At 40.3% G+C, this 16,520-nt stretch overlaps 1 protein-coding gene across 10 annotated transcripts in view; it reads right to left on the reverse strand.

Moving 5' to 3' along the window:
• Nucleotides 1-16,520, reverse strand: part of LOC121718788 (NACHT, LRR and PYD domains-containing protein 3-like) — a 1,510,793-nt gene that overhangs the window by 364,579 nt on the left and 1,129,694 nt on the right. For 2 of the 10 annotated variants that reach the window (XM_042103944.1, XM_042103947.1), the window contains exons 9-12: nucleotides 16,054-16,224; nucleotides 15,060-15,230; nucleotides 1,665-1,838; nucleotides 917-1,087 (exon numbers count right to left, since the gene is read on the reverse strand). The exons of 4 other annotated variants lie outside the window; for them this stretch is intronic. In XM_042103944.1, the coding sequence (XP_041959878.1) occupies nucleotides 917-1,087; nucleotides 1,665-1,838; nucleotides 15,060-15,230; nucleotides 16,054-16,224 (687 nt within the window). Of the gene's footprint in view, nucleotides 1-118; nucleotides 293-916; nucleotides 1,088-1,664; nucleotides 1,839-15,059; nucleotides 15,231-16,053; nucleotides 16,225-16,520 lie in introns of all 10 variants that reach the window. 4 more of the 10 variants (XM_042103946.1, XM_042103948.1, XM_042103949.1 and 1 more) reach the window with 4 other exon arrangements.

Raw genomic sequence — 16,520 nt, forward strand, 5'->3', positions numbered from 1 at the left:
ACGGAATATTGACATAAACGGAATTTGGGCAATAGACTGATTCAAAACGGTTTATTCCTGGCATGAAAACGTGCTGAATGTTTAAATGTGCAACAATGGGGGTTCTTTCTGAACATACTTCAGTATCTCCAGTTTACAGACAGGATCCTCCAGTCTAGCAGATAACAGCTTCAGTCCTGATTCTCCAGGATAATTGTAGCTGAGATCAAGCAGTTTTAAATGGGAGGGGTTTGAAGACAGAGCTGAAGCAAGAAAACCACAACCCTTCTCTGAGATGAGACAATCAGAGAGCCTGAGAGAGAGAGAGAGAGAGAGAGAGAGAATTTAGTAAATTAAATATGATGACTAGAATCTAGAATCTAGTAAATTAAATATGATGACTGTGATGCGAAGTGTGGAGGAGATATCTATTGAATTAGTACACACTCCTCCTTAGACACATTTGTTTTTACAGTTGTCAAAATGGAACTGAAAAATCTTCCTATCAGCACTATATCTATTCAGCACCTAAATGACATTGTTGGCCAGTGGACTTTAAGAATAGGCATTATTATTAATAGTTCTAAAAATGATAGAACATATCAATAGACTACAGAACTGCTCCAGTGCTCTAAATAAATGTGCAGGCACCATGTAAAACACACTGTACTTGGCCTCTGGCCTCGTGCCTAATTGCAAATAACAGCCATGGTGATATCTGCTACCGATGCCACTCTCACTCGTGCCATATTACTTTATTGTAACATAATGGGTCACGGACTAGACCAATCCAGAAACAGATTTTGAAACTCTAAGCATAAGCAATAAGGTTCAGCATGTTCAATGCTACTTTTTGGTGCTGACCAATTGATGTTATATTGTCATGGTTTTTCTCCCTAATCAGGAAATCTAAGATGATAATAAAATGTATACCCACCTTAATGTGTGTATTTTGCAGTTAAAACTGGACAGTCCTTTTGAGAGAAGCTGAACTCCAGAATCCCCCAGGTCATTGTCACTCAAGTCCAGCTGTAGTAGGGAGTTTGCTGATTGTAGAACTGAAGCAACAATCTCACAGGATTTATCTGAGAGTTTACAGTCAGCAAATCTGCAACAACATTTGACAGAATTATGACAGAACTCAACATATCACTATGCAAGGTTACTTTGAATCAAATCGACTAAATGTAGTGAAATGCACAGAAAATGGTACCAGTGTAAACAGTTGATGCTGCATTTAGATTAGCTGATTATTGATTGATTCATGATTCATTTGTTGCCTGTAGTGAGGACTACAGAGTCCTTCTGCAGTAACAGTAACAGGACACATACTGTAGCCTACTTGTAAACAACACTAGAATTACATTAGAAGTACATTTACTCCTGGGTTTCCCGCTTTTCCTTGATTATGGTATCTGCCAATCAAATGTACTGTTGTTCTGTATGGAGACACTACAGTAGGAAATGTATTTTGTTATTCAAGAGTTTTTGAATAAAGAGTTTTTTGCTCAAGTCTGTAAATCAAATGTTCTGTTCTGTGTGGAGATTACACAATAGGGATGCAATTCTATGTATCCTCATGTATGTAAATGTAAGTATGTTTAAATAAATAAACACAAAAATAAATAAATAAATAAATCCAGACTACATCTTGATGTTTCTAGTTCTCTAGACATACTACATACTGAAGTGTTTCAACTTTGCGGTGAGGATCCTCCAGTGTAGCAGATAACAGCTTCTGTGCTGATCCTCCAGAATGATTGTTGTTCACGTACAGCTCCTTCACACAGGAGGGGTTTATCATTAGAGCCAGAGACAGACAAACATAACCTTCATCTGACACACCACACTTGCTGAGTCTGAGAGAGAAAGAAAGAGGAGGGGGGGGGGGGTTAGCCCATCAGGTCTGGTCACTCATCCATCCCATCCATACACACACGCACGCACAGACAAGACACACACACACACCCTTGGCTGTGACAAAAGTCCATCAATGTATTAGTTCAGTCCATGGAGACCAACAGACTTTCCGATCGTGATGGCTGTTCAAACGAGTGTCTTTCAAGAAAAATCCTCCGTGTTAACTAGTCTACTTGTTAGGTATAGTCTGTTCCACTAGGTCGCTAATCATGTGTAAAACAAACCGTAAGCTACAGTACCTTTTAGGCGACACACAAACACAACACACACTTAGCAGGGCCAGCAGCGGAGACTGGTCACTGGTGGGCAGGGAAGACGCGAGGTGACCGTTGCCCTGACAATCGCTGTGGAGTTGGGAAGGTTGGCTGCGCGTGCGATGAGCTTCCAGGCTAACGGTTTCCACTCGAGGCTTTTCCAACGTCCACCAAGTTGTAATGTTAACGTTAACTTAGTCTCACTATGGCAGACACTCCCTCTTCTCTGTCCTTCCCGATCGACAGTAAACAGCTCCCAAGACGTTTGTACCGGAATGTGTTAATACTCTCTTGCTGATCTAGTTAGCACTAGCACTTACCGCTTCAGTCACCAAATGACTAACGTTAACGTCTTCCCTCAAACAACTGCCACATCCAGCTACTACTGCTAACCTCCGCAATGTCGACTCAACAGACTCATACTGAAAATAATACGTGACTATCGACCTCAGTGACTGTACGACCTAACTTTACTACAGTAGACTGAACTGTTATGACAGCTTGTAGCCTTTTTAGTAACTTTTTCATCCCACTGTCAAAACCGTGTAGCTTCATGTCTTCTCTGTTTTCCAACTGTCCCGGTTGCTAGGCAGAGACTGCGAGTGCGACGTCACCCAAACCCCACGGGTTTCCCGTTTACCAACAAAACTAGATGCGCGCGCAGCCGTGGGGCAGAAGACACTTGGCGCGTGTCTCATTTCAGGGGCCGGATGCTTCGGAGCATTCGTGTTACCAGAGCCCGTCTACTTATTAGACATTCTCTGGTGCTACCTAGCACCATAGACAGTAGCACTGGTCTTCTGTGACCATAGACCGACCTGGCTGGACCAACGGTTTTTTAAATGGGACGGTCTAGCCTAAAAGAACGGATCTGTTACGTCATTAGCCCGAGTAGGCATAGGCCTACTGATCTTTCTAACTGTTCGTGAAAAGCATCAACGTGTTACGTTTTATGTATAGGTTACAATAATGTGAACTAGGCTAACTGAGTGAGAGCAATCATCAATCTATTTGAATTATTAAAAAGATATACAATTATGCAAGTCCTTCCAAACTAAAAGGATTGAGGTTTTTTTTTAGCTGCTGCTCCTTTCCCTATCATTTAGCATGTTTACATTGATTCATTTAGCAGACACTTATCCTAAGAACAACATTCAGGCTACAATGCAAGAAACGTTATCAAGGAATTAATTGCGGCATCTGTCAATATTAATTTATTATAAGACTAGTCAAATGTGATAGGAGGGCACATGCCCATATAGCCTTTGCCTGCCTCGTCCATCTCCAATTTTAAATAATTTGTTCACCCACCGGCTAAAAAGCAATCACACAATTGTCGCTTTACTTTTCAAGAGATGGCGATTTCAAAGGGAGTTGGAGCATATTCATGTGAGTAGCCTTGGCCTTTTCTTTCTAGCCTGGTTAAAACCAAACATTAAAGTGGTAGGTGGGCATGGGCAGCGTAATTTCTTTATCTGATTGCTGTCATGTAGGCTAATTTCAAAAATTTAGCAGGGAATATCAACAGTCAAGGTAGCCTGGCTAGGACGGCAGGATAACGTAGCCTATAGCCAGACAGCTGTGATCGGTTGAGTAACTTATGGTGGTGACTGTAGCTAATGGTCGTTTGCAGACATATCTCATTGAATGCATCATATTGCACTTCATCTTACTTGTTAACTGACCTGGCTTGTAGACCGATAAGTTTTTCCAACTGCAACGTTGACAAATATCTTTGTGGTTCTGATGAGCATCCATTTAGCAGAGGTTTTCATCTCTTGTTGTGCTGTGTGCTAGATGTCTTTCATTATCTCGATCATGCACAAAGCATCATGAACACATGCCTTTGCCACATAAAATAGATCGATATAGTAGGCTATTTTCTTAATGCACATTTACAATGTTAGCAATGTTAGGCTACACCTCGCGAAAACTATGTTGTGATCTACAGCGGCATCGTGTGTGTCAGGCTGCGGTTCAAACACATTAGTTCAATTTGAACTGATGAAATTGTATTTGCTGCTTTGCTAATGGACACATTAATAATTTATCAAAATTAATTTGTTATTATCCGTCCGTAAGATAGATGTCACAAACAGACGCTTTAATAAACCTTTGGTGGATGTAATCCTCCCTTGAACTAATTATAGCCTTTATGCAAAATGCCAACTAGTCTTTAAACGTGTTGTTTAACGGTCTTCTAGTAGCCTAAGTCGTGGAAAATATAGTAGGCCTAATAGACTACTGACCAGTGATCATATCTGAGCATTAATATGACTTGTTGATAAATCATTTCAATTTGAAATGTTTGAACAGATTTATTTAGAAAGTGGTTCTAAATTTAGGTTTGATACGGAAATCGGCTACATAGCTTAACCATAGATCACATTAAAACCCGATCATTTTAAATGTTATTAAACCGTTTATTAAATGTTTACATAGGCTCTGCCGACTGTCTCGCCCATAGACTGTATATATGGAACTGGACAGTGTGGTTGCATTCAGCAGTGTTCTATGGAATTGAAGCATAGACAGTAAAAGAAATGGACGAACAGACTCCGTCGTTTTCAATGGGAGGGCACGGAGTCAAATAGAACGATTTTTCAGTTGGTCCCCCCAGTACTGCGCAGACTCACACTTAACTTCGTGACGTTAGCCATCGAACTGAATCTTGTAACTCATATGATAGATACACAGAAATTCTTCTCACACTTCCTTCGCCTTCAAAGTCATCAAAGTTAAACATTTATTTATGTATTATTATTAATATCATCCTCACCAAGTCGTGTTAATGTTGAAGCTACCATACATGATCATCTTCAAAAACAGTCAACAAAACAAAAAAGTTATAGCCTTGAAGCTAATCTTCTTTCCACTTTTCCGACCTAAGGTCAATCCATCGAAAACCTCTGTAATGATTAGTGCCGTTTTTTAAAAAATTAGGTTTACTTTTTTATTATTATTAGGTTGCCTCTGTGTAATGCTTTACCTTAACATACGGTCGTGTATGCTAGGGTTTGCTTATGAGTTACCGTCATAGTAAGGTGGACTGAGCTTCTTATCCAAACAATACGGTTATCTCCCTACGGCGCGAAAGAGAGATTACGTCAAAGCTAGCTTCCCTCCAACCGAACAAGCTAACCATTCTTCTTACGGGTAACCAACGTTACGGACGAGGTAGTGGAGTCTGTTTTGCCTTTGTAGTGTTTATGTGGATTACACAGAAGCTACAATATCGGCACAGGATATATGTTATATGAAGTTATGGTATTTCAAAAAAATCCTAGAATGAATGGACTTCTATGGGAGTTAGCAGAGAGGTGGTCCCTCCAGCCTACGTCGATTCTTCTACTTCCGGGAATTCGCCTGCCCCCTTGAATTGAAGCCGCCGAGGCGACGCCATCTTGGAAAATTTGCAACCAATTTGAAGTGCGGCTGCGCAGCAGAAGTTGAAGCATGCGCAGTGAAGAGGAGTCGCGGTCAGGCACGCCCACTCAGTTGCCACTCAGCGAGTTAAACACGCCCCTTGTCGAGTGAAACCCGCCCCCTTCTCCTTTCCACAACGCAGGTCGACTCGGCGCCGAAGGCTAGCTGGCTGGATGAATTTTGCGGCTGTGAGTTAGCTAAACAGTACAAACAACAATCGGTTTGTTCTTGTCTGGTAAGTGTTGCGTATCAACTGAAACGTTTTTTTTTGTCTATTGTTGTTCTTAAATACGTCTAAGAGAGCTTATTATGTTGATTATAGACTGTGACAATTTAGTATGGTGAATACTAATGAGCTAACAACAGAAATACGGACAACGAATTACATGCTAACGTTAGCAGCTACATTAACGTTACCGTCAACAGGAGGCTAAGTTAGTCGTTGAAGTGAAGATTAGCACACAGCTCCCGTAACAGTCGATGCATGATATACTTGGTTTTATTAGTTGTTGCTGTTTTCAAATATCTCAATCTTAATGTATGCCATCTCAACATGGAGTAACCATTGACTGTACATGGGGATTAATAACACTAGACAGTCAGTACAGTATATGATGTGATAAAGCAACGGTGTGATGTGATAAAGCAACGCAAGTTAACGTTAACGTAATGTGAAGCATGGACCTCATCAACCCGTCATGTTAATGTAACTACTAGCCAGTTTGCCAGCGTTGCATTTTTTCTAACGTTAACGACAGACACCTCTGTTAGAGCTACTTCTGTGATGGTAGGTCGGTAGCATAGACTGTAAAAAATAGGTCGGTAGTTGTAGACCGCATAAGTGAATGATCGATAAATGAAACGCCTGCATTAAACACTACGCCAAGAACCAGAAAGACCTTAGTTTGTCATCTAACGTCCATGATCAGTCATACTTTATCATACGTTATTTTTCAAGCTGACGCAAGTTAATAACATTCCCACCGCATATTTAAATGTGTAGTTAACATTAGGTAGGCTGTGAACTTTATTGCACACATATATTTAATTAATTGGTATTACTAGTGGTGTTGAGTGCCTGATTAGATGCTTTGTAATGTTGTAAAATTGTCTGACTAACTTTATTGTAACTTTACTTTTTGCAGGTAAGATGGCTGAATGTACTGGAGGTGGCGGCAAGGTGGTCTCCATGGTCTACATTAGTCTGCAAGCAAGGGAATGCCTACGTGAAGTGGTTTGGCTGGGGTGGTCTGAGGTGGCATGTCCTCCTCCTTTCTCCAAGTCCCCTGACATCCATCTCCCTGACATCACCCACCGTCACTGGATCAACCTGAAGCCCCTTATACATGGGACATGGCACAGCACCACGTTCTGAAAACACATGACTTTCAATAACTTGCGTGGCACCAAGAAAGGTCTGCCGCTGCTCTGAACCTTCTGTTAATGTGACCTCATTCATACTTGAGGCTGTACACATTCCTTTGTTTCTATTTTCTTTATTGATGTCACCCAAACTTCAACTTTCTGTATGCCCCTGAACTCACACAAATTGTAAATTGCAATGCGCCATTTAACCAGTGGTGTAGTCTAGTTAGTTAGTTAGTTGCAGTGGTGGGAATACTGTGAGCAACCCCAAATGTTATTGAATACGTATCCTTGTCTATTTTAAATGGGTATACTGAGATGATGATTCTTTTTAAATGGGTTTACTGTGTAGTCCTGTGTATCATCTAGACTATACCATATTAAGGTATTTAAGTATTTATACTTAAATACCGTATTGGTATTTAAGTCAGAGGCCATTGCTTAGTATTTAACTGTAGCCTACACAAAGATGTAGACGTTACAAGAATATTAATATCAGAATAATTATTGGTTGATACTAAATCAATATTGAATGTTTTTTTTTTTTTTTTTTTTCTTTTGTGTGATATATCATTCAGAATGTTGCAACATGACTGGTCTTCAATCAGCCAAAGAGGACACATCGTAACTCCTCTCCTAGTTACTCTCCATTGGCTCCCTACAGTAGCCAGAATTACATTTAAATCTCTCACTTTGGCCTATAGGACACTGACTGGATCTGCTCCTTGTTATTTTAATTCAATGATCAAGATATACATCCCCAACCGCCCACTGCGGTCTTCTGATGAGCGTCTGTTGTGTCGACCAGTCTTAAACGCTAGGTCAAATTCAAGACTCTTTTCCTCAGTGGTTCCATGTTGGTGGAATGAGTTGCCCAGTGCTCTTCGTTCTTGTGATAGTTTTTGGTATTTTAAGCACTTCTTATACATTATGGTTTGTATGCAGTAGTACTGTTTTATTTTCATTATAGGCTGTTGATTAATTTGACATTTGTTTATTATTGATATTCTCCTTAATGTAGTCTTACCATGTTATTGTTATTATATTATTGATTGAATGGGCATTATTATTTATTATTGCTTTCCCCCCTCATTTTCATTGTTTATTTCATTAGGCTATTGATTGATCCCTGTTTTAAGTATTATATTGTTTTGTATCTGTTAAGGGTAACCATAACCATCATCATAATGTGGTATTTTCTTATGCACTTGAAACAAAGAATAAAAATGTTTCTTTAAACATAGTACCGCTATAGTAACACATCACACACTGAACAGCAAAGTAGCTTCCTGATTATGTGTAAAATGTAGAGAATCAGAGTATCCTGATGTAGTAGGTCCATGTTCTCATATTTTTACAGCTGACATGAAGGCTGCAATATTACATTTTTGATTTATAATGGAGCACCCTCTGACTAGCAAGCCTGTGGTAGAGGCATACGATTACAGACATATTGAGAGGGCCTATCAATGAGTTGTCACAGTTTTCAATTTAGACGTATTATTTTGAAATGATGTACGTCTACGGGAGGATTACACATCACTGACAAGACCTGATCAAATCATACCAATGCAAAATGCTTCTCCAGCAGTGCAATCGCAGGTAACAACGATACCTTAACGCATTTTCAGATACCGCTGTTCTGAGCATACTAAGCATTTGCAACTTTGAATCCCTCCTCACGTTAAGCTATGGTCCAATAATGTGTTCACTAAAACACAAGTAACGTTATTTGTCGGGCTGATTCATAAATGGGCATACCGAGGTTGTCGACCTAGCAGGCTAGGTGGCGTTTATTGCCATTCGCAAAACTAAGCAAGAGTTAACGTTAATGAAACTTAACATCGCCTTCTCCAGTGACTTAAGTGTATTCAAATGAAGTTGCAACGATGATGGCGGCAATCACTGGTTACGTTAAACCATTTGAAACAAGTAGGACTGTAAATGATGGTGACTATGGCTAACGTCACTTCAATATAGCAGAGCCCTTTTACTTTACCTATCAACTGGCTAATGCTAGCATGATGTAGCATGCTATGAGCTAATATACTTAGCATCTACGAAAGAACTAAACAGCACATATCTTTTTTCACAAAGAATCTGTCACAACTAACAACGATGTCTCTTACAAACAACTACACAATGTATGACTATCAATTTTGTATTTAGTCAGACTGTGATAAGATGTAGCCTAATGATAATAACAGCAACACTTATTTAGGTTAGATTATGTGTCGAAATCAGGTGTCGTTAAAATAAGTGAGCAATGACGTGGTAGTGTCTGCAGCCTAGACGTTAAAACATAATGGACAAAGCGTCGTGTCTGCAGCCAGCCAGCTGTCAATCATAGGTGTAAACACGCCCTTTTTAGATTTGTTAATATAACATTAAAGAAAATAATTTCAGCGAGAAAAGAAAAAATGTGTGTATTGAAGCATCTTGAAAACTATTTTTTCGAATAAAAAGTTGTAGATACAAAAATAGTTTTAGGTGAGAAAAGTTACACGGAAAGTTGGCTACTTGGCCATTGAAATACATGGGGATGGGCGGAGTTACACATTGTACTGCAACCAGCCACCAGGGGGCTCTGGACTAGCGCTCGCATCACTCTTAACAGACGACACACTGTCCAGTTCTATATATACAGTCTATGGTCTCGCCATGTCTTGAATGAAACGTCATAAACGTATCGAATCTTGGGGGACCAGGTAGGCCGCGAAGCATACACCCAGAGAGGGTTAAAGCGGAGCGAGAGGCGCAAACGTTCGACAATTTCCGTGTTCGATTATTGCAAGGGGGAGGGGGGGAAATCCCCCTTTATGCAGACCAGAGTAAACCCTCGCTGCACTAATGTCAATGGAGACTTGTGGAATTTTACCAATAAATTGGTCTTTCTTTATGTCTTTCTGGATTTGTTGAGGTTTTTTTGGAAAATTTTGTCATAATCTGTAAGTGTTTGGGATCATTTCAAGCCTAAAAGTGTAATGTTTTAGTGTTCGGATTTGTAATAAAATAACTTAATATCAGACCATGCTGCTGCCAGTTACTGTCCGGTTGTTAGCATGCTAGCTAGCCTCTTAGCTAAGGTAATATTTTAAACGGAGATGTGTAATTTCGTTGAAATGACAACTAGCTGAATAACATTACTGACATTAGTTAAAGTGGATAGTTTATACTCAAGTGAATTTGCAACAGTATATTAAGTTTAAGCGAAGTCCTTCAACTACTAGTCACTTGTTAGCGCATAGCTGTATTGCCATAGCTACTCCCATCCACTTGTATAGCATTTTAAGCTAGCGTTAGCTAGCTAGCTAGCGTTAGCTAGCTAGCTAGCTCGGTTCACATGACTAATTAAATTATTCACATCATGTCCTAAAGAATGATTCATTGGTATCATACATGATTATATACAATAATACTGTGAACACAATTATGTTTATCTGTTCTTATTGCTTATTAAGAGAGAAAGTTTATTTAGTGACGTAAGGTGACACTCCCACTTATGCAGACCGGAACTGTCCCGTTTTGCTCCCATAGTAACGAATTACGTTGCTCTATCTTGCTAGTAATCAAGGATCTTTGATACACCCGATGCACACTCCGTTTCGGGGAAAAGAAGGGTGGATTTGTCGGCCCACAAAATGGGACAGCACTAGTCGCGCTACTATGACGCAACCGGTCTACGAATCTGGCCTTAGAACCATGTAGCCCCTGAAATGAGACACGCTCTTGGTGGCCGTCCACAACGTTATAAACTTAACCTAAATAGTCGGCTGCTGTAAGCTACAATCAGATTTTTTTGTATACCCCTGTTGTCTCAATGATAACATCTCATTTCAGACTATATTTCAGAGTTTGCCGTTCATTTGCATTATTAATATAACATCGTATTTTGTCATTTTTGGCGAAGACATGCATTCCGTTAGGGATATTGAACATATTGAACAATCTAACCATCGTGATTTCGAATTGGTGCAGTTTTCAGCACAAAAACTCATTTTATTCTTTTCATGGAGAGCATTGTTGCGCACGCATGTTTTTGTGACGTTGCATAGAAATCCATACATAAATAATATTTATCCCATTACATAAAACATAAATCAACTCCAGTTACATAACACATGCACAGGCTATGATATGTTAAAAGTCTGCTAAGAAGCTGAGGGCATAGCCTCAGAGACTTAGCCTGGCGGGCCATCCTATACCATTGACATGTATAGTCTGGAATCGAACCATTCACCTCGCTTAATCCAAGGGGCGGGCAGAGAATTGTCTTTCAAACTGCCTAGGCATGCAATAGGCCAGCGCTACGACCATATCCGTATCTGGTCGGCAAAACGGCAAATACATCCTTCTTCGAAAGGAATGACTTAAGTGCATTGTGTTGCTCAACTTTCAAAGAAAAGCACAAGTCCAACTCCTCCAAAGTTGACGCCAACGCCGATTCAAACAACCGCTCTTCTTCGCCATAGCCACCTTCCTTGTTGTTCACCGTCGCAGGACTGTCGTTATCCTGTTAAGCCCGCCTTAAGACTCTCTAACAAAATAGAGCGCTGTGATTGGATGACGTCCAATAGAAATCCCTATGGTTTGATACTAGACGTACAGGGTGAGCAAATTAATTTGCCGCCGCTAGGGTGCGTCTAGATTTCTAGGCTATCAGAGACTGATCTGCAGCACTTGTCAGTGTAACGGATGCCAGCTAGCTTAGCTGTGCTTGTGGAACGTTGGTAAACCTCACTCCCCGACGCCTCAGTGCCGCTGGCTATTGTCTCAATTGTTAGCGCGCTCGCCTCGCCGATCCGAGGTGCTGCTGTTCGCGGGTTCGAGTCCGGGCGTGTGCAGGGCTGAATCGTGCAGGTTCAACACAATTCAGGTTACATCAGCATAGCCTATTAAACTATGGCAGGCTGCACTGCATCCTGGGTTCAAATACCTAAATAGCCTATTCTAAACTAACATGATGCACATTCCATTTCTGTGAATAAACATAATTTTTCTTTTCATGCACATCATGTGCATCGAGAAGTTCTCTGTTCATTGTTGCAGTGAGATTCCATTCTATAGAGCCCGCCGAAAAAAAACATCACACCTTAAAAGGGCTTCAATGAATTTATATTAACAGGGACACCATGTCACCATGCTGATTATATTGCTAATTAAAACAACAGTGTGCGGGGACTGATATTGTACGCCTATCTTGCCAGGGGGGTTGCTGTCATCACCCCACATTTCATGAACTGTTGTGAAGTTAGGGATTAGGGATTTCAATTAATAGTACCCACCAGGGTCGGAGTGGGGCCACTTTTCAGACCGGGAGTTTCATGCCCAAGACCGGCCCACTTTTTTAGTGGGGGTGGAAATTAGATAAATAAAGCAACATTTCAGCTCTTACTATCCTGTAGTTTTTATTAGTAGGCTACCAATATTCCACTATTCCACAAGGATAGGTTGATAAGGTTGATAACAAAAACAGGAAGGAAGAAATAAAGCATTTGAAAGAGGCATATTGAACTATTGTTTACATGTTTTTTTTTTTTTGCATGGGTCAGCTATCATGTTGTTGTTTGGTGATTTGCTCCTTTACTACACCCACTTCTGAGCAAACAAGGCATATAGGTTGATCATGTAGCTACTGCAGTCATATACAGTTCTTTCTTACATAAAATAACTTTAATTCATATGGTTAACACTATTATCCTTCCTACTTGTCCCTGTAGTCATAGCTAATTTCGGGCTGATCATTTTCAGCGGGGGACTGGCTGATCTGCTGCTCAGAGGCTACTTTTGTTTTTAGGCCTATAGGCTACTGCATACACAGATTAAGCTTGAGTTTTGTAATCAATATTTGCATACTATTTGCAAAGTCTATGAATCGCCATATTGGATGATAAAAAAAAGGCTAATATTTTAATTAATTTAATATGTTGCTTGCGAATAGGTTGCCAATGCTACAACATCCATAGCCCATTATCCCAATAATTACGCCGCTATAATCATGGCTATCTCTCTTTACCAGTTGCCACTTACAGTATGTCTGTCTTCTTCAAAAAAAATCTGGAAGCTTGGCATATTTGGCAGCATTTTCCTCCAATACTTTTCGTCTTTTTTACCTGGCCTTTTCAGTCCCTCAAGGCCTCTTTCTACCATCCATCCTCCCTGATGCTTATCACTACGGTAGGGCCATCCTGGCTGGTATCTAAACTTTTTAGAAAAGACGGGCTATATGGACCCAACCAATTAACTCTTGGGAGGGGAGAACAACCCATGCAGAGGCAGCGGTGTTAGGCATAGAATGCGAACGTGTGTAGCAAACTTTAAGAGAAGATAGATTAACGTGGCAAATGTCAATATTTTTCCTTCGACCGGCCCAAAAGTGAAGCGGCCCACCGGAAATTCTCCCGATTACCCACTCCGGACCTGGTACCCACTGTAAAATATCAAATTAGTCCTTTCAGTATACTAAGTCCTTCCTTAGTATTTTCAGTGTAATTGTACTACTAAGGTCTTTGGTCATTGTAAGGGCCCTCTATTATGCTAGGCTATATCGTTTTCAAGACAACAGGCTACCCATATCTGGGAAAATATGATGATCATGCATGCATATATATTTATGTCAAGTGAAAATACTTTGTGTCTCATGATTGTTGCATTCATGTCACCTGAAGCATGCTGGTAGAAATATCTATTCAAAAGCACAGTTGCTTGGACTGCTATTAGGCTACATTAGAATTTCAGCCCAAAGTTGGATACCATGTAGAAATTTGCGGCAATTTCAAAACTCAGGAACGGCTACTGTACAATAGAATGCTTCATATTGTCGTGTTCGGTAAGGTCTGCTGTTTATTCTGATAGCCTATATGATTTACCATGCGTTGAGTTTGTGAGATACTGTATACCACCGACAGTAATGGGTGGAGAAGGACGAAGTGCTGTGTGCTGTGAATGCAAATATGATGAAATGTCATGTATGCCCAACGTTAATTTTCACGTGAACCATTTTTCACAGCACCTAGCCGCTAATATCACTGGAAAGCTCCGGTTCCGCTCTTTTGTTTGACATCTTGATTTATGTGAGATAAGTACTCTGTGATAGCCTGGCGGGCCATCCTATATCATTGAAATGTATAGTCTGGAATCGAACCATTCACCTCGCTTAATCCAAGGGGCGGGCAGAGAATTGTCTTTCAAACTGCCTAGGCATGCAATAGGCCAGCGCTACGACCATATCCGTATCCGGTCGGCAAAACGGCAAATACATCCTTCTTCGAAAGGAACGACTTAAGTGCATTGTGTTGCTCAACTTTCGTTATCCTGTTAAGCCCGCCTTAAGACTCTAACATAATAGAGCACTGTGATTGGATGACGTCCACGGCGTCAGTCAATAGAAATCCCTATGGTTTGATACTAGACGTACAGGCTGAGCAAATTAATTTGCCGCCGCTAGGGTGCGTCTAGATTTCTAGGCTAACTCTGTGAGCTATTCAGCAGAGAGTAATGGATGTGAATTCGGACGTATATATTATTACTATATATTTTTAGGGGGCTTTTGATCATCTTAGGGTGGCTTCAGCCCCCCTAAAATAGGTCTAACGACATCCTTGTGTGAAATGATGGTTAGGTGGTGGGGAAAGCTGTCTGTGGTGGAGTTCTCACTCTTGAAAACCTGGGAAAGTCTGATGTAACGTAAATTCTTTGTGACTTTGGCATATAGGCCTAATGAGACATATCTCATATACAATATCATACAATACAATATCATACATTGTGTCAGCCTTTTCTGCTTGTCCGTCTACTTATGACATCGCTGACATCGGAACCCTATAAAAAGCCATTATTTAATTGGTCAGGAACTCTATTGCATACGAAATTTCACATCAAACGAGACAGTTTCGAATGTTTTTTTTAAATTATTTTCATTTTCATTTCGTCCTCAGTGAGTACAGACCAATTAGAATAACTGTGTTTATTAACCTGCTTAATTTTGTGTGAATTTCATCCGAAAAATTGGACTTGGTGTGGACAGGCCTTAAGACACATAAAACACCAACCAAACCATAATGTGCCACACTCGTCCTAATAATAATCCTTTACAAAGACATGTCTAACACCAACCTTAATGTCTGCAGTTTGCAGTTAGGACTAGACAGTCCCTTAGAGAGAAGCTGAACTCCAGAATCCCCCAGGTCGTTGTGATTCAGGTCCAGCTCTGTCAGGGAGTTTGGTGACTGTAGAACAGCAGCCACAACTCCACAGGCGTTCTCTGAGAGTTTGCATTCAGCAAGTCTGCATAACAACACAAATAAAGACAAAATATTGCAGAGATGGATAAATGTAACAATGTGCCCCGATAAATCAACACAATCAAGTGATCTTTCGCAGACCATTCTCATGCCAAATCACATACACATACATAAACACACACACACACACCTGAAAGATTTGTAATGTTATAAGAGGACAAGTGTATACATATAAGCAATTTATTTGTGGCACACCATCAACCACAATCCTGTAATGAAGATGGAATTTCCCAATTCATAACATCAAAATACATCAAGTGTACACCATCTTGCATTTTTTAAACAGTAAAGATACTTGTTTTTAATTTAGCAAACTGTTATAAAATGGGTATTACACATCAATGTACAAATCTCTGCCTAAACCAAAACCCCTTTAAAGTGTCCCAGAGTGGGTGTGGCCCAATTAATCAATTACCCACACCTGTAGACTATTATTTGCAAAAGCTCATTCAAATAAAACTGTGTTCTAAAACAGTGTAGTGCATCTTCACACATGAACCCATTTCATGAAAATTCTATAATCCAAGATGGCCGCCACCATATGACGTCATAACATGCAAATTAGATATAAACATTTAATCTCTACATAAACTTTGGGTCATCCTTAATATTTCTCTAATTTACATGAAGTCTCTATCTCTTATCACTTTTAAGATATAGCCTTTTGAAATGAAGATGTCAAAATCGAACGATGTCAAAACCTCTGGCGCCTAAAGGGTTAAAACACATATAAAACACCAACCAAACCATAATGTGCCACACTAGTCCTAATAATAATCCTTTACAAAGACATGTCTAACACCAACCTTAATGTCTGCAGTTTGCAGTTAGGACTAGACAGTCCCTTAGAGAGAAGCTGAACTCCAGAATCCCCCAGGTCGTTGTGATTCAGGTCCAGCTCTGTCAGGGAGTTTGGTGACTGTAGAACAGTACCCACAATTCCACAGGACTTCTCTGAGAGTCTGCATTCAAAGAGCCTGCATAACAACATGAGAAAAGATGACATATTACAGAAATGGATTAATGGAAAATATACTGTTTAAACAGTGCCCCAATAAATCAACATAGTCAAGAGACATTATTACCCTAGCCTGACGAGCCAGACCCACATTAAAATGTAGGGTCTGGACACTCACCGTTCGCAGTGCTCAGTCCGAGGGGCGGGATAATCAGTTGTCTTTCAAATTCCCTCTGCACGCAATAGGACAGCGGCAGCGCTATGAGTCCCATGCGTTTCCCACCAGCGGAGCTAGTTGGCTAGTTCAAACGTTTG

This window comes from Alosa sapidissima, chromosome 9 (assembly GCF_018492685.1).
Source record: "Alosa sapidissima isolate fAloSap1 chromosome 9, fAloSap1.pri, whole genome shotgun sequence".
Classification (NCBI taxonomy): domain Eukaryota; kingdom Metazoa; phylum Chordata; class Actinopteri; order Clupeiformes; family Clupeidae; genus Alosa; species Alosa sapidissima.